Here is a 17,766-nt window from a genome sequence, read left to right as displayed (position 1 = left end):
CACACTCGGGACTTGCTTATTGGGAAGTTCTTGGTCTTCTCATGAGGCCTCTGCTGGGTTCCCCTAGGCCTGCGTGACCTCATTTCACCTTTTTCATAACTTTGAAATGAGCCTTCCAGCCTGGCACCACGGTGAAGGTGAGGCTGGTCTCTTGGACACAGACTTGCCATGCGACAGCCTCTGTGCTGAGCAAGGGTTGGGCAAGTGCATCAGCTTCCTGATGCTTTTCGCCCTTCCCTTCAAGTCCAAGTCCTCTTTTTTTTGCTCCATTTTTTTCCCCCCAGCACTGCACTGTGGTTCCTTAGCAGTTTCCCAGTGCATCACTCGGATAAGGAGAGGTTTCTGCCTTGTGTGGCAAAGCAGACCCTCCTGTACCTTGCAGAGCAGAGCAAGAGGAGGCACAGGGAATCCACCTTGCTGAGGCTCCCTTCGTAGTGAAGAAGGCAGCTTGGGCAAGAAATGTCCATTTCTCTGCACCGTTTCGTGGAAATTTGAGCTGGCAATGGGCTGTGAATGGAAGGGAAGGTCCTATCCGGAGGGAGTAAGAGCAGTATCTAATGTGACCCATCCCTGAACAATGAGGGTATTTAAAATACAGATCAGTAAAGCACACCTACAGCTGCTGATCCACCTGCTAATTAGCAGTGAATGTAATTCATAATTGCATCACAACAGACTGTTTTGAATGTCTATGTCCGTGTGGCAATTATGGACTGTAAAAGGAAGAGTGCTGTGGAAGGGCGGTAGGAGCTGAGCTCTCCTGTGAGCGGCCTGCGCTGCAGAACGGGACAGAAAATCTCCTCCTGTACTGGGGAGGGGAGTTGCTTTCACGGCAGCAGTATTGCCGGGTGGGCTGCGGTGGTCTCGGGATGTTCACACTGTTTACTAACATGTATTGAGTTTCATTCTACACAGAGCAAAAGGCTCAGTGAAAATTATTTGGGCTGAGGTTCTGCCATGTGAAGGGGTACACGGGATGCCTGTCTCCCCTGCTTGCGTGGCTGTTTTTTGACATGGAGCCGATGATAAAACAGCAAAAACGAGTGTTTTCGTGTTGGACAAGACCTGAGGGCACAGCACAAACCAGGAGCAGTTGATAGCGTGGCTGATGCGGTAGCACGGCAGAGAAGCAAGAACTGAGTTATTAATATTGATGCTGAATGTCATTGTGAAACCTAGCTTTTGTATTAACCTGCATAATTGCAATTAATGGCAGTCAGGCACCTGGTGTGAAACTCCACCCTGAGATGGTATTTGATTTGACAGCCAGACCTGGATGGCAGAAGCTGCTGAAAGAGGTTCTTCCGCCTGGAGTAAAACTCGCATGTGGGCTCTCCCCCACCCCCCCATGCTTTTAGCTGCTCCTGCTTTGGGGATATCATGTGTCTCCTGCAGTTTCGCCTCATCCTTTCATGTCCACCATTCCTCCCTGGCTGCTCGGAGGTGAATGCTTGTCGTTCTCCCTCTAATTGGAAATGGAGACATCACAGCTTGCTGAGGTCTCTGTTCATTAATCTGTGGGCCTGATGGTTGAGTTTTCTTTTAATAACTTTTTTTTGCTTAGTGCAGCACTCTGACACCTTGGGTGGCAGGCAGCACATAAGTTACATTCCTAAGAGCAGTTCAGGGAAGGGATATAGATGAAGTGAGCTTGGTAAGGCCGCCTTCAGTGCTGTTACTGCTCCTTGGGGAGGTGAGGGAGGTGCGTTTGCGTGGCACTAGGGATGCAAATTCAGCCCACAGCTTGTGCCTGGTAAGTGGTCTTGCCTGCCCGGTAAACTTTGGGAACGCTCTGTTGAATAAAGTGAATACTGCTTTTCAAAATTATACGTACAACTCCAGGGCTAGCGTTCTAATCTCTGAAGAAAGTGCCTCTAAACATCCAGACAATTGCTCTTGAGTTTCTGGGAGCTTGAAATGCATTTTTTTTTTTTTTTTTTGTCCCTACCTCCACCTTCCCCTCCTCCCTCCCTCCCAGCAGAAAAATCACAGAATAGAGCTGCAGAAAATCACAGATCAGTGCTGACATCTTGTATGTTACTTTCCACCCAATTTCTCTCATGTTATGAATCCAGTTTTGTTGTGGGGTTTCCTTTAAGAAGTGGCTCAGATGCTGAACTGATCTTGCTTTTTCAAATAAATGTTGGTTGGCATCAGCTTTTGACAGGTTCTGGGTGAGCTTTCTGTTAAGGGGCTGATTAAAAAAAAAATCAACTACCAAACAGAAAACCCCATCAACCACCAGTGTGAAATCTGGAGTCCCACGAGAGGAGAGAAGCCTGTCCAGAGCTGGAAGGGGTTATGCATTTTTAGGTAAAGTCTGAAATGGCCACAGTTAGTGTTGAAAATCCCTTTTTCCTGCTGGTTGGCACAGTGACATTTCTTTGCCACTCCCACCTCTCATTAAACCAGAGTCCTGGGCTGGCTTTCCTCTTCCTCCATCACTTGGTTAAAAACTGCACTTCTGGCATATGCTCTAGATCCTCCTACTGAAATAGGCTCTGGTTTCTCTTGCGCTGTTAGCATGGTCTCTGTTGTTCTTTTCTTCCCTATTATTCAGTGATACTCCATTTTATTTGTGCTCAGACTGAAAAATTGAGGTCCACCTGGCCTGCGGTGTTGTACAGTGATAGCCTGTCCCCAGAAGAGCCAGCCTGAGGCTGCTTGGCAGGGGGTCCCTGGGCTTGATGCTTCCCGGGGTCTGAAATCTCATGCTAGGAAGCACAGCAGGGTTGCAGGTAGAGCTCCATCAAACAACTTGTTTGGGTTTGTTTTTTCTTTTTTTTTTCTTTTTCCTGTTTTTCTTTTTTTCCCTGTCCTGAATCTGCTCTTCTCCATGTTGACAGGAATCTGCTTTTCCATGTCTGGGTCTGTATCCTTGGTGGATATTTGTAGGATATAGCAGATCCATTATTCACTCTTTGTCCTATGTGCAAAATGGCTTTCCCTTAAAATTCTTTTCCCAATCCCTTGGCCTCAGGAGATGGGATTCCTGGCTGAACTTTCCACGTTGCCTACAGGGTATTGTCTTTTCTGCAAGCACGTCATACAGGCTTGTCTGAAGTTGACTGAAAGGTCTTTTGTGATCCCAGAAGGCTCACGAACTCCAGAACGTTTGACTTGGAGGCTCAAAAATAAAACGTGAAAGTGCAGTTTGTAGCAGTGCGCTCAGCCTGCGGTGTGTTCGGCAGGGCTGTAGGAAGTCTCGAGGCGCTCTCAATACCACGTGTTTTCACGGAGTTCTGCGATGCAGCTTGGGTGCTCCTGTCTTTTGTAGTGCTGAAGCTAAGGGATTCTTGGTCTGTAAATTAAGACCATGAAACAGGCCACCAGCTGGCTTCACTTAGGTTGTGTGCACTGATTCTTTTTTTTTTCCCCAGCCATCGCTAGATTCTGCTGATTGTAAGTGTTCCCTTATGTTTCATCAAATACCCAGAAAACAGCAACACCAGGCAAGCCAGAACTGACAGTCACCAGCTTAGCGTTTTGGATTCTGGTTCTGCTTCGCAAGTTGTTTCTTTATGAGCGAGTGGGGGTTTTTTGTTGCAGCAAATCGGGGCTTTTTGTGTGTCCCTTCCCGCCTCTGTGTCCTTCTTGTGGTGTTCTCCAGAGACTTCAAGTACAGTAGGTGGAGTGCAGGCCTGTATTGTGTTGCTTTCCTGTGTAGCTGTTGCTCTTGGCCAGCTTTGCTGGCCTTATTTATAGAGGAGAAAATCAGAGAGGCTAAGTGCTAGCACATACAGCTGTTATAACGGGTCCGGTAATTTCGGTGTGTGTAGACAGTCATGAAAGTCGGCTCTGCAGTCTGGAAAGTATTTGTGTTGGCGTAATTACTTGTATCTAGCACCAGTTGCTTCCAACTGAAGATGAGAAACTGCAGCAAAGTGATTTGCGATCCTTGGGCGAAGCTGTGACGCTGCAAATTGAAACTAATCCTTGTTTTGTTAGAAAGCCTCTTATCGGTTACCCTTTGCACTGTTAACACTGGAAACCCCACTCTCGTCACCCCAAGCTAATGCTGACTGGTTACGTGAAGGCATGGAGTCTTGCTACCTTCTTTGCATGAACATACGCCACCGTTTCGCAGTGTGCAAGGGGCAGGCTGGTGGGAGATGGCAGCTGGTATCTGCGGCGCAAAGGTAACTTCTTTATTCTTTTTCATGCAGCCGAAGAGGTGGATCACTCCCCAGCTGATGCCGGCATGGGGGTAGACGTTTTGGAAGCAGGTGACACCACACCTCCTACAAAGAGAAAAAGCAAGTTCTCAAGCTTTGGCAAGATCTTCAAACCCTGGAAGTGGAGGAAAAAGAAAAGCAGTGACAAATTTAAGGAGACTTCGGAAGGTAATTGAGGCTGGGTGGGAGTCCCTTCCTCTGCTTGGGAAACCTGCTGTTAGCCATCTGGCTAGTGAGAAGGGCTTGCTGTCACAAGCCTGAGCGCTGACACATGTAAGAACCAAAATGTGACTTTGGTGATGGGCTGGCACCTGTAATCTCTCCAGAAACACCTTGCCATGGAGCAGTAGTTTCAGACAAATAAATTCCTTTCTTGCAAGGAACCTCCCCAAGCAGCTGTGGGGAGGGAGGGTTTGCTCCACGATCACCAGTCTAGTGTGAAGTGCAGGCCTGAACGTGCAGTCCTTCCTACCTCTTCTTAATCCATGCAAAAACAGTGAAATTTGAAGCCTTTTTATTTCCTCCAGAAGATCCCTTTAAAAAAGTATCTCCTTGAACTTCTAGCTTACCCTGTTTTCTGAGTGCCTTTTTTCAATTTAATATCAGTTTTAGAACGAAAGATTTCTATGCGAAAGCCAAGAGAGGAGCTGGTAAAAAGAGGGGTTCTGTTGGAAGACCCTGAGCAGGGTGAGTCTGCAAACGAACTTCTCCTCCTGTCTGTGTTCTGTGTAGCTGATCTTCCTCTGGTGAAACCTCACCCTTGCAGCCATTCTCTTTTGGGAGACAAATTTAAGGGCTCTTTGCTAATGTGGTTCCTGTCTGTTTGTCTTGCCCTTTTCGATATGCTCCCTCGTCTGACTTTTGCACCTGGCGAGGAAGGCAGGCTGTTCAGGGAGGAAGATGTTGCTAAGAAAGTGCGGTGCCTGTCTTGGGCATCTTCCTGTTTGCTGCCAGCGGGGAGGGATGTTCTGTTTGTCACTTCCTGTCCTCTCCCTCTGTATGTGTCCTGCTCCAGCCACCTTGTCTTGTCCTGCTAAGCTCTTCTGTCACACTTGCACTCCCCATCTCCAGCTTGTCCTGATCCCACTCCAGACTGCACTCTGACCATGGCGGGAGAGGCACTGACCTCGGAGCTCCGGTTCAAAGGCCTTAGTCTTGGAAAAAGAAACAAATTGATGACTTCTGAGCTGCCTGGGTAGGGGCATTGTCCTCAAGGAGTTATAGACAAGATGCTTCATGGTATGGTGTCGTAATAGCCATGGCTAAGTTTCAATAAGCTTGCCCTGCTGTCAAAGAAGTCTTATCCCCTTTTCTATCATCCCTAATGCATCCTGAGTTGGGGCCACCCTGCCAAAATAACTTCTCAGCCAGATGAGTTCGCCATCCAGTCACCTGGCTGCGTGTTGGGTGATGTGGGTACGAGGAGGGGGGCAGGAATGTGTGTTGGGCTAGCAGCCCACCCGTCTGAGTGGCAGCATGGTCTTTGGCTTAGAGCAGTGTGTAATTGCACCTCAGTGGCATGCTTCACCTAATGCAAATTTCGAGGTGGTTCTAAGAAAGATGCAAAGTGGAAACGTGGAGGTGAAAAAGTGGTTTTCAGACCAAACCACTGAAAGCAAAACTGAGAGGAAAAGTCTGAACGCAGTTGTTTGCGGCTATACTGTAATGAAAGCCATCTACAGCTACCTGAGGGTGTAAACGCTGGGCTGGGCAAAGAGCTCACTGGGGTACAAAAGTGTGTGAGGTCACAGGATGAAACCGTGGAAGAGAGATCAAAGGCTTTGGATAACAAGCTTCCAACTAGAGATGACAGAGGAGAGATCTTCCAGGCTGTAAGGGTATAACAGAAGCGTGGCTTGAGATGGAATTATTTTCTTCTTTTGAGTCATCTGATCTGGCTTAAGAAACAGAAGATGGCTAGAATCTGGATGAAGTGCAAACCCAAGGTATTGAGGGAGCAGTCGGTATTGTCAGGAGGGTTAGATTAGAAAGCTCATTATCTTAATCCCTTCTATGAGTTTAAGACACTTGGGCAGCCATAAAATGGTGATGGTTGGTTATTGTATTTGCTTGTAATTTTAAAACCTGCTTTTACAAGGTCAGTAAATTTTCTTAGGCGAGTTCTTAAGGGAAAAAAAATGCTGGAAATCTTATGAGACAAGTAAGTGAGGAGGCAGGGAAGAGAAGTATAGTGGAGGTTTTCAAACCCGGTGCAGCCGGGAGAGGAGGCCCTGCTGCTCTCGGGGTTGGCAGCCAGCAGGTTGTGCTGGGCTCACAGTAAGGAAAGACGATAGCGTTGGACTGCCTTGACCTTGAAGGAGGTCAGTGGAACTGAAGTCGAGAGTAAGGCGGTGTGGAAAGGCCATCAGGAGGGTTCTGTGTGCGCTGCAGCTCCCTGCCCAGAAGGGCATGCGGGGTCTGAGTGCTAAGGGAAGCTAGGTCATACCCGTCCTGTCTCCCTGGCTGAAAACTTCAGCTGGCCAGAGGCAACTGCTGCTATAAACAACTCTGGCTCAGCTCTTGAGCTTCGCCCCGGCTGGGAAGGAAACTCCTTGTGGCTGTCTGTACATCCTGCGTTTCAGGGAAGGGCAGCGAAGCAAGCGAGGCAGCGTGGTGTTCCATCGCCTCTCAGGAGCTAAGGGTGTTTTTTACAGAAAAGAAAGCCTGGGGAGCTTTCGGCTCCTTGGCGTCTTTGCTTTCAGCTTGTGCGTAACACCAGGTTACAGAAAGGGAGAGGTAGTACCTTGGAGGGGGAAAGGAGGGGTGGAGACAGTAGTTGAATAAATCATCAAAAATCAGAGCAGCAGAGCACACTGGGGTCTGACCCCTGAGGGCCTGTGATGCTGTACGCTGCAATTGCTTGAGAGATGGTAGGCTGAAAACACTAAGGTTTTTTAACCAAATTGGTGATGTAGCTATTCAAGTTTTCTTGAGTTGGAAAGCAGTCAAAATGGGCAATGCCCCACGAGAGCCGGGTGCTAGAGTCTGATTTTCGGAATAATGTTATCAAGAGTTTGTCCTGTTAGGGCAATTACAGAGGCAGAGAATGTCTGAGTGTCCTCACTGTGACTAGGGCTTTAAGTGCTCTCAAAAGCGTGGGCTGAAAAGAGGGTGGTTTGGGTTTTTTTCCAAAAGAGGTGTTGTGTCTAACATTTGGGAAACTCCGTGCTAGAATCTGTAAAAGCAGAAAGTTGAGCTGAACTACATCAGATTCTGAAGATGTGTCATTCAATGTGATTAACACAAAGGTAAAAAAGTGAGGCAATAAGCCTTGCTGTGGGATGTTTTGGGGAGAGCAGTGTTGGGGTTTTTTTGCCAAATTCGGGGTAGAAACAGAAGGAAAATAGAGGTGCTTCAACTAATTTTAAGACTATCAAAATCTGGGTTTGCATGTCCAGTAGGTCACTTGGCTAGTGTTGGAATTTGTATTACAGCAGAGAATTTATGAATACTGTAACAGCGGGTAGATGCAAAAGCTGCTGGAGGTTTTAACTGCCATCGCAACGTGGGCTGTGGCACAGCATCGGGGATACTAGTCTTAAATGCAGTAATGTTCTTTCTGAACAAGGTGGTAGATTAAGATACTGCTGAAGAAGAAAACCACTTGATGGGATACAGTGCTGTACTGTTTTGCTTGTTGATAATGAACTCAAGGGCTCTCAGCTTCAGTTAGTTGATGCTGCTGTGTGCTCCTCTGCAGAAGGTCGCTGGAAGACCAGCTGTTTCAGAAGCCAGAGGAGTTGGTGTGGATCAGTGGTGGTTCAGTCAGCTCAGCCATACCACCTCCTCAGTCTCCTGCTTTCTGAGTGTTTTCTGTTTGCTTCTCTGCCCTCCCCATCCCCTTGCAGATAGTGAAGAACCAGACAAGCTGAACCCACCTGCACTGAAGAATGGCCACACAGTTCCGATCGGCGGTCCCGGGCTTTGTAACCTGCCCAGCCAGGAGGAAGAGGCCACAAAGCCATCCAGCCTTAGGAAGCCTGTTCCAGCTGAGGAACCAAAGAAAAGGCAGGGTAAGAAACCAGATGTGTGCAAAATCAGTTGCTTTAGATTCTTCCAGGGTCAGTTTTGAACTCTTATCTGATTCTTCCCCCTCCTCTCTGGGCCCTCCGGTGTCATAAACCGAGCTGTTTCACTTTGCAGGCTCCTCCAGCAGCCACTCTGGGCCTGAACTAGAACCACCTCAGGAGCCATATGTTCCCAGACAGCCTCTGCTTCCTCCAAAAAGACCTCCTTCCACTTCCCAGGAGGCAAACGAAGCGCAGACAAAGGATCCAACGCCTGCCAGCAGCACTACAAAAACTGTACCCTCCACCACAGCCCCTGTTGTAGCAAAGACAGTCAATTCCACAGCTGCCCCTTCCCCAGCTCCAAGGACTCTGCCCCCTGCTTTAGCCAGTGCCAACACTACTGCTCCCACGAGTACAACCAGCACAGCTCCTGCCAAACAGCCTCCCGTCCCTCCTCCCAAACCTGTCAACAGAAATAGCAACTCAGTAATAGGTAAGTGCCTCCATGAGCTGTTTTTTGTAGCCTGGGATATTCTGGAGCCCTTGCTCTGAGAATCTCTTCCCTTGGTAAGGGAAGATTTTTTTTGTATGGTGTAGCAAATGTTGTATCTTTCCTGAATACAGTCCAGTTTGGACTCAGAAGATCTGACAGTGTTTAGCCAAGGTGCACGTGTGCTGAGAACAGTGTAATTACCGGAGTCTTCTGCCGTGAGCCATCCAATCTGTCAGACGTATGTGTTTCCAACAGCTACCTGCAGGAGGGAGACCCTGCCTGCGCTCGGCAGGAGTGGGGATGGTGCAAGGAGAGAGGGAAGGCAGTGTCTTTGAATGCTGGTGCTTCACTGAGGGCTTGGACTCAGCTGTGGACAGCTGGAATTGGGGGACAGCACATGAGATTTTTGCGTTGTGAGACTGTGGTCAGTGATAATAGATGCTTTCAACTGGTCTTTGGAAAAAAAACCCACAAAACAACTCAAAACCCAACAAAATGAAAAAAAATCCACATCGTACCAAACAGTGTCTGTCACTGCTGGGCCACGTGGTTTCCACTTAGTGCAGGGAAGCCAGGAGCTGGCAGGGATAATTCAGACTTCCCTGGTTATACTTGGGCACCTGCTCTAAGGTCTGTGGCTAGGGTATTGCCAAATTAGTCTTGTCCTTAAGTCTTGTCCCATGGATAAATCAGCTCAACTGTCATTTGAGCTGAATCTTCCCACTTAAAGAACGTAATGCCTTTATCTCTGTAACGTCTCTAAGCAGGTCTTGGGAGGTTTTCTCAAAGCTGCATGAGTCCCTGCTCTCTTTAGGAATTTGAGAAATCTTGCTCCAGCAATATTGCATCTTTAAATGAGACACCTTCCATCCAGTCAATGGCTGTTCATGTTTCACAGACCACCTCCTGATCTTTGGACTGGATTAGCAGAGGCTAGTACAGATCAGGAGAGCCGTTCCTGGGAAGATCAATCAGACAGGTCTGCACTGCTATCACAGAAACTGGAGGCAGTACCCAGGTGTGGTTTGGGAGGCTGTGGTAGAAGCTTAGATCATGTGCAAGTTACCATCTGAAGCCGCCTGGGCCACTGCTTTCAGTAGGACCTGCATCACTCTTCTGCTCGCAGCTTCACCTGGCTCTAGCAGGTTTTGCAAGTGACCTTGATAGGGTGTTAAACACTCCTGTATGCCAGACCAGCTTGATTAGTCTGACCATGCTTGAGCACTTGATGAAATACTTTCTTGTTTTCTTTAAGCTGCTTGCACACACATCACAGATGGCATTTGAAATGCCCCAGTGCTAATTGCAGGAGGTACTTGTGGAACAAAAAATGTGGCTGGAGACAGCAGTCTATCAAACATGTTCATACCCAGCCTGCCTCCCTCCCCAACAATACAGGGCTGGGCTCGATGCACCTGCGGCTGCAGGGGTGTGGGAGTGGAGAGGAGAGACAGCAGTCAGCCCCTCTTTTGTCTCCTGGATGAGAATGCAGATGCAGAGAGAGGCATTGCAGCTCTCTGCAGGGCTGTGCATCTGGCACAGTGGAGCTGTAACTGCGGCACGTGTGCAGTCGTTGCTGCATGAGCCTTGTTTTGTGGCTTTGGGATAAGCAGCAGCAGTGGAATTGGCTTCATGAGCTCTCCACAGGTCTTTGATACCTGCTCTGACTCATGTGTCTGCTTTTGTGCTGCTGTTACGACCTAAGGTGGGGAGGGGAGGGCCATTACTGTGCAGATCACCCCTTTGTTCCTCCTGAAAATGCTCCCTTATGTTCATTCTCTGAGCCTTTCCAGTGTGTGATGCAGTATCTGAAAGTAAGGCTCAGAAACCCTTGGGGAATGGGAATTGGTATCAGCTTGCAAAAGCAAGCAGAGGCAACCGGTGCTGCCACGCTGGCTGGGAGCTTGGTGCTGCTAATGGGCTTCAGGAGCCACAGTTACTGTAGCCTGTGCAAGAGCACCGGCTCTGGCCACGGTGGCATGTCACAAAAGGTGGTGCCAGTTGGTGCAGTGGGTTTATTGCACTGAAGGGAGACAGGCTGGCTGGGGAGGATGCTTTGAGTGGCACCCAGCCCCTTTTCTGTCTGTTCCTTCTGCCAGCTGCTTGGTCCCTTTCAAATTCTGTAATTACCCAAAGGTGCCTCGAGCCTGGTCCTGCCAGGCTTTGAGCACTGCTGAGGAGATACTGGAGTCCCTCTGGGCTGAAGTTGATGGGAGCTGAGGGCACTCAAGTGTTTTGCACAATCTGGCCCTTGATCTACAAGGGGAAAGTCTGAAAATGCCAAACATCCCAAAAATGTGCCCACCTCTCTCCAGTTATGCAGCCTTATCTGGGTGAAGCACTCCCTGCTAGCAGCACCCTCTTGCGGTGTCTGGTACTGGGGAGTCCTCCCAGCTCTGTGCTGGGGCCATCACCCACTCCAGGTGAAATGTGTGGTAAATCAGATCCTCTTCAAGCAGGTGGGCAAAACCTTTCCAAGCCCAAGAAGCTACTGACACATGTATGTTAAAGGCTACAAGCAGGAGCAGTCTTCACTGGTGTGACTTCTTCTCTAGGAACCAAGGGGTGTTTGAGGAACCTCGATTGCCTGCTGCAGGCAGCTCCTGTGAGATGAGACAGTCTCTGTTTCTCCCTCTCCCCTCTATCACAGAGCAGATAAGCTCTGTGTAGTCCCAAGGCTCTTAAGTATGTTTGGAAGTTTTTCTAGTTATTTTGTAGTTGCAGAGAAGTTTATATGGGGCTGAAGGAGCAGAGTGCAGAGGGAGGAGAGCAGAACCTCATCCTGAAACAGGCAGGAGCTGCTGGCAGCAAGGTATTCTTGGGCTGGGTCTGGCAGGTGAATGGAAACAGGGAGAACACATTGCTGCTTGCAGTTCTGCTGACTTCCGCTGTTGAGCGAGACTTCCCCAAAAGTTTCTAATGTGCAAAGGAGCTGTTAACACAGCTGGAGTTCTGGGGTGTCCTGGATGTCTCAGATTCCTTTGCAAACTGATGCTGTAAATATAGCCATAAAGTGCCCCACATACCTGCGTTCCTTGGCTGAGGCTGTGTGCTGATCTGGGTGAGCTCCATCTGCTGTCACTGGAGGGCTGGTGCTGTTTCTCTCCGAAGCAGCAGGATGCGCAGACCCTCTCCCAGCCTGCTCGCTTCTGGCTGCTCTCCCAGGTCTTACCTTTGCTGCAGGAAGGACAAACTAGAGGCTTGCAACCTGGTTATTTCTGGCACCGTGTTCTAGCAGAAAAGCAGAAGAGATTGCTTGGTCCAGGGCTCTGAGTGTTTTGCCATGCTTATTCCACACTGGTGAGGGATATCTGGAAAATGCCCTCTTAAATACAGCGACTTTTATGGGTTTTTATTTTCAGCTGAACTTTCTCAAGCGATGAACAGTGGTACAGGCTTGTCCAAGCCTTCCCCTCCTCTCCCGCCAAAGAGAGGCCTCCCGCCTAACAACACGTCAGAGGCAGCTACCGCTTCCAAGCCCCCAAACGACAGGACAATGACAGCTAACCGCCCCACGCTGATACCGATGCACATGACCTCTGTTTACCCACCACCCTCACCTTCACCACCACTGCCCACACACGTACCCCCTGAACCTCCACGCCTGCCCCTGCCTGCCTCCACCCCTGTCTTGGACCCTCCGCACTCCCTGGACCTACCCAAAGAGATGACGACAACTACGACTCCTACTCCAGAAGACTTCAGGTCCTTGGAAGTGTCGAAGAGGACAGCAGAGCAAGGGTTTGGCGAACCTCTCATGCTGCCTCGCCTGCCCCAAATCCCGTTGCACATCCGTATCCAGCAGGCTCTGGCCAGCCCTCAGCCTGTCACGCCGCCTGCCGAGGGGTCACACAGGGCTCACTCGCTGCTCTTCGAGAACGATGGCTTTGGAGAAGACAATGGCACGCTGGGCAGGACAAGGTCACTGCCTGTCACCATCGAAATGCTGAAAGTGTGAGTACCTCCTGTACACGTGTGCGGTAAACACCTCGCAGTGGTGTGTGGGTCACGCTGGGCTCTGAGATGTCGGTGTCACTCCCTGCTTCTGCGAGGCTGTGGTGCTGAGGAGGGCTGTGGGCAGGGCTGGTTTCTTTGCTGTTTTGTGCAACAGCCTAGAAACGGCTTTGTCTGTTGGCTGAATCTGTGTTTCAGCCTCTTAGTGGGGCCAATGCATCTTCCCCATTAAATTAACGCTGGCTCTGGGATCTTACTGCTCACAAAGGGAAATGAGTTCCAGACTAAAAACACAAGCTGATGCCTGGCCTATCGTTAATTGCACCAAGACAAAACAAGATTTCATGCGTTTGTGGCCTGCCTTAGCATTTTGCAAAACAGAAGTGGGAAAAGGACTGTCTCGTACTTATAACAGAGCTGAACCTGCAGATCCCAGAGTAGCGAGGTGAGAGGGTTGTTTGGTTCTGCAAAGAACCTGCCTCTGGCATTTCCTCTGCCAGAGCTCCCTGTGCTTTGGAGAGAGGGGACTGCAGGATCATGGGGTGACTCGTGCATCTCTGATTCCGGGGCTACCCACAGACCTGCCTTCTGCAGGCTGGGGAGAGCTAACAAGGCTTTGATCTCAGGGGTATTCCCCAGCCCCTGTGGCATGTGTTAAGAGATGCAATACTGTGCTTCTTGTTAGTCCAGACGATGAGGAAGAAGATGATGATGACCAGGAAGAGGAGCAGAATTCGGGCCCTCGTGTGTATATTGGAGATGTGCCATCTGTCACAGTCATCCCGAAACTGGTGCCCCAGGTCCTGCCAGAGGAGCAGGAAGGAGATGAAGGGATGAGCGACTCTGACTCTGAGGGGCCCATCCTGTACAAAGATGATGAGGATGAGGAAGAAGATGAAAGCCATAACAGTAAGGCTTTGACATTGCAGCTGGCTTTTTTTCTCTGCTGAACTTGTGCCTGGCCGTACTGAGATCTGGATCAAAGACCTAGTTCACACAGTGCTTCAAAGCAGCTGGTTCTTGGTTTCATGGTGTACCACATGTCCTCCTCCTCATTCTCTCAAAGGCTCTAACAGCCAAACCTGTATGCTCATCTGCTGAGGTGCACCCCCTCCAGTTGCAGATGGCTCCTGCAACAGCTTGTGCTGTCCCACCCCTTCAGGTGGGCGAGCATGTGGGCATCACGCAGAAATGTGGGCAGTTTCTGTAGTGACTAGCTCTGGAGCTGTAGTGCAGAGCTTGGAAGGCAAGCCTCAGGGGGGAGAGCACAACTGCCAGGGGCATGTGCTCGTATCGCTGTGCTCGGGCACTGCAGTCTTCAGTCGCATCCCGTTGCTCTTCTTCCCCGCAGGCACGCTGGCTAACAAAGTGAAGAGGAAAGACACGCTAGCTATAAAGCTGGGAAACACAACCACGCTGCAGGAGGAGAAGGTTGTCTTCCCTCGGAAGAGCAAGGAGGAGTGGAATGAAATTCGGCACCAGATTGGGACGACGCTGATCAGGTACAAAGAATGGAGGGAGGGCGTGAAGTTTGAGCCATTGGCACAGCGTGAGAGGGGTGGGACTGGACAAAGCTGTCGCCTTGTCTAAGCAGCCTGTGCTGGAATGTGATGGGTGGTTGGGCACTGCTGCTGGGGCAGGGTCGGCAGGCTCAGTGTTGCTTTTCCTCCCCAATTATGAAAGTTGGAAGCTCCTCCTGGAGCTGAGCAACATCCCCTGACAGACCGCTGTTTCCAGAGGTTAAATGGACCGGGAGGGGAAGGTTTCAAGGACTACAGAAATGTTACTGCCATGATACACAGGTGGTGCAGAAAGATGTGGTTAGATGCAGGCTGAGCGCTGATGCTTTAGATGGTGGATTAAGCTGGGGCTGCTGATAGTCTGGGCTCTGCTGTCATCTTGAGCTCCCTGCAGTGGTGCTTCTGAGCTTTTGAGAGGCCATAGCACTTCCCAGACCCGTGCCTGTGGGTGAGCAGCAGTTTGAGTGGAGGAGAGTGCAAAACAGAGCAGCAGTGATCTCCACTGGTGAAGGAAGGGTGTCAGGGAGGCTTTCCAGTGCACTGAAACCAAGCAGTTGTATTCTTCACCCCCTAGTGATGAATGACCAGATAAAACATTATGTACTTGCCACACTTTTCTTTAGGCGACTGAGTCAGAGACCAACAGCGGAAGAGCTGGAGCAGAGGAACATACTTCAACGTGAGTAATACTTCTCTAGTGGTCCTAAGTAACACGATAGGTTTGCCTTTAACATCTTAATCCAGGTGTACCTGGAATCTGCTTGAAATGTAGTAATGGAGAACTGTGCTTTGGTTATATTGTTGTAGTAAAGCAGTTCTGCTGTTTTGTTTTTTTTTTTCCCCAGTACTTTGTTACTGTCAGAAACTGACTCTGGGTAAAATCAGACCTTAGCAGTGGTACCAAGCAATAAGATTCAAAGCATCTTATTGACACCTCAGGGAAAAGTGTGTGAACTGGTTAAGGCTCTGATGTTACACAGCAAGGACTGTTAAAGGTGTTTTTGTTTGGGCTGGACTTGTATTTGTGGTCCAGACATTACAGCATTGTATTACATGATCCAAAAAGCAGCAGTTCATTGCTCAGTCAGTGGTGTTTCTCTTGGCCATAACTCGTTCTGCAAAAGTTTTAAATAAACGTCTTGAGGAAAGGGAAATGTCAGTTCAGGAAGTTTCCATTTAAAATATTTATCTGTGCTGTTATTCTCTTCAAACTATTAGTATAATAGCTTTGGGGAGGAGCAATCTGCAAAGTGGCTCAGATGTATTTTGACAATATAGCCATTAATCTTTAACACGCACAGGGCTGGAGAGAATGACTCATTCACGCTGTGTAAAGGCCCATAGTGCCACTGTGAATCAGGGGGGTGCTTGGTGGGGAAGGGTATTGAGTTGGACTGCACTCTCTGCCTGTCCTAAGTGCAGATGTGCCACAGTGAGCTTTCAGCTATGTAGATAATCTGATATAGCTCAGTACTGCTTTCCATTCAAATCCAGAAAGCATTTTTCAAAGCCGGTGATGCTTACAGGAAAAATGTATTTTTATATTCTTTTTTTTTTTTCTCTTGGCAGCGAAAAATGAAGCTGACCGTCAAGCTGAGAAGCGAGAGATCAAACGCAGGCTCACCAGAAAGGTACTGCTGGCCTCCGTGCTGTGATCGCCATCTGGCAGAGCTGTCGGGATGGTGGTGGCTATGGGCACATCGTATGTACCGTGCTGGGGGTGAAGTCACAGGGCTATTGTGTAAGTGTCCCCAGTGCCCTCTGACTGCAGTGACTTTGGAACGTGGACTGTCACCAACGGTGAGCCGTTGGCACTGGTGGCCACGTTTGTCAGTGATAGATCTGAGCTGGCATCGAGCGTAACAAGCTAGATGAGAACTATATTTGGCACCTGGCACTTGGAAGGTTTGCTGGTGCTGGCCTGGCTGTTCTAACACTGTGTTCACACCAGGCTCCCCAAAGTCCGTTTCTAAAGTAATGGTGTGGGAGAAGTGGAGCAGAGCAACAGCTGCTTTTAGCTATTACCTCCAAGTTACCTGTGGTTGTTACTCACAGCTGGGAAAAACATCTCAGGGGCCTGTGGGTATGAAATGTGAGCATTGCTGTTGCAGAAGCAGGGAACGAGCTTGCTTGCTTTAGGGGTGTAAAGGCTGTTCCCAAACCCCTTGGTGTCTGTCATAGTCTTGGCAATGTGGCCTTGGTTCTGCCCCAGCCTGACCTCGTAATCCAAATGAGATTACACTGTAAGAGGGTTTGCCCGTTCCTTGCAGGCGGCCAGCAGGACCTAGCACTATCTGTGGCTCAGGCTCAGTGAGAGAACTGGTTTTAGTTTTGCTTGGGATGCTTAGTTCTGAACTGCGTTGTGGACAAGGCACAAACTAACTTCCTTTGTTCTTGCTGGTGCTCAGCTTAGCCAGAGGCCTACAGTGGCAGAGCTGCAGGCCAGGAAGATCCTGAGGTTTAACGAATATGTGGAAGTTACAGATGCTCAAGACTATGACCGGAGAGCAGATAAGCCGTGGACAAAGCTGACACCGGCTGACAAGGTAATGGGGAGAGCCCTGTCCCTAGGTGTGGAGGGCGGCATCTGGATCAGGGCATCCCATGCAGAGGGGTGTGAGCCAAGGAGATTTGCTCTGTTCCTTTTGCTTCACCTTTTCGTCTTTCCCTCTGCCACCCCACCAAGCACCACCAGTGCCCCTTCACCCTGTGCGCCTTACCCAGCCCTGCCTTCCTGCACCCTCTGTGGCGGTGTGGAGCCCGGTGTTTGCACGCCGGCCTGTGGCCGCTGCCTCCGCTTCTGAGCGGTACAGGAGGGTGTAGGGGTGCTGGTCGGAGGAGTGCTGTTCCCTGCAGGCTGGGGCAGGCTGAGGCAAGAGGCTGCAGGGAAGCCATTCCCTGGCCACTTGTGGGACTGCCCAGCCCTCAGTGTGCAGGAGGTGGGGCAGATTAAACTCAGCCCAGTGGGAACGGACTGGGAAAGCTGGGGTGCTGCCACAACCTGAGCTCCTGCCTTTACCAGAGGAGCTGCGGCACTCAGCCCTACTATCAAAACCAGGGGCCTGGAGCATCTCCCATATGAGGAAAGGCTGAGAGAGCTGGGCCTGTTTTTTCTGGAGAAGACTGAGAGGGGATCTTATCAATGTCTACAAATATCTTAAGGGTGGGTGTCAGGAGGATGGGGCCAGCCTCCTTTCAGTGGTGCCCAGCGACAGGACAAGGGGCAACGGGCACAAACTGCAACAAAGGTAGCTCCAGCTGAATATGGGGGAAAACTTTTTTACCTGGAGGGTGGCAGAGAGCTGGCACAGGCTGCCTGGAGAGGTTGTGGGGTCTCCTTCTCTGGAGACATTCAAAACCCACCTGGACACGACTGTGCAGCCTGCCCGAGGAGAGCCTGCTCTAGCAGCAGGTTGGACTAGATGATCTCCAGAGTTCCTTTCCCACCCCAGCTGTTCTGTAGTTCCATGAAAACTGCTCTGAACTCTTCACCACTGAAGGGTGGTACAGATCAGATGTGAGCAGGGGTGTTGGAGGTATAACACCTTTTTGCCATGTCTGAGCTCCCTTGAGATGGCCGAGAGAGTAATATATGTGTGCCTCAGGAGATAAAA

At 49.8% G+C, this 17,766-nt stretch overlaps 1 protein-coding gene across 10 annotated transcripts in view; it reads left to right on the top strand.

Annotated features, from left to right (window-relative positions):
- The window catches only part of PHACTR4 (phosphatase and actin regulator 4), a 71,220-nt gene that overhangs the window by 49,047 nt on the left and 4,407 nt on the right, over positions 1-17,766 (top strand). For 9 of the 10 annotated variants that reach the window (XM_056332811.1, XM_056332814.1, XM_056332812.1 and 6 more), the window contains 10 exons: positions 4,167-4,343; positions 4,782-4,862; positions 8,024-8,188; positions 8,319-8,678; positions 12,041-12,632; positions 13,318-13,541; positions 13,984-14,134; positions 14,776-14,831; positions 15,722-15,783; positions 16,561-16,698. In XM_056332811.1, the coding sequence (XP_056188786.1) occupies positions 4,167-4,343; positions 4,782-4,862; positions 8,024-8,188; positions 8,319-8,678; positions 12,041-12,632; positions 13,318-13,541; positions 13,984-14,134; positions 14,776-14,831; positions 15,722-15,783; positions 16,561-16,698 (2,006 nt within the window). The remainder of the gene's footprint in view (positions 1-4,166; positions 4,344-4,781; positions 4,863-8,023; positions 8,189-8,318; positions 8,679-12,040; positions 12,633-13,317; positions 13,542-13,983; positions 14,135-14,775; positions 14,832-15,721; positions 15,784-16,560; positions 16,699-17,766) is intronic. The other variant, XM_056332816.1, reaches the window with a different exon arrangement.

Source organism: Falco biarmicus, chromosome 3 (assembly GCF_023638135.1).
Source record: "Falco biarmicus isolate bFalBia1 chromosome 3, bFalBia1.pri, whole genome shotgun sequence".
Lineage (NCBI taxonomy): Eukaryota > Metazoa > Chordata > Aves > Falconiformes > Falconidae > Falco > Falco biarmicus.
Note: the sequence above shows the minus strand (reverse complement) of the source record. Positions and strands in the feature narration are given on the sequence as shown.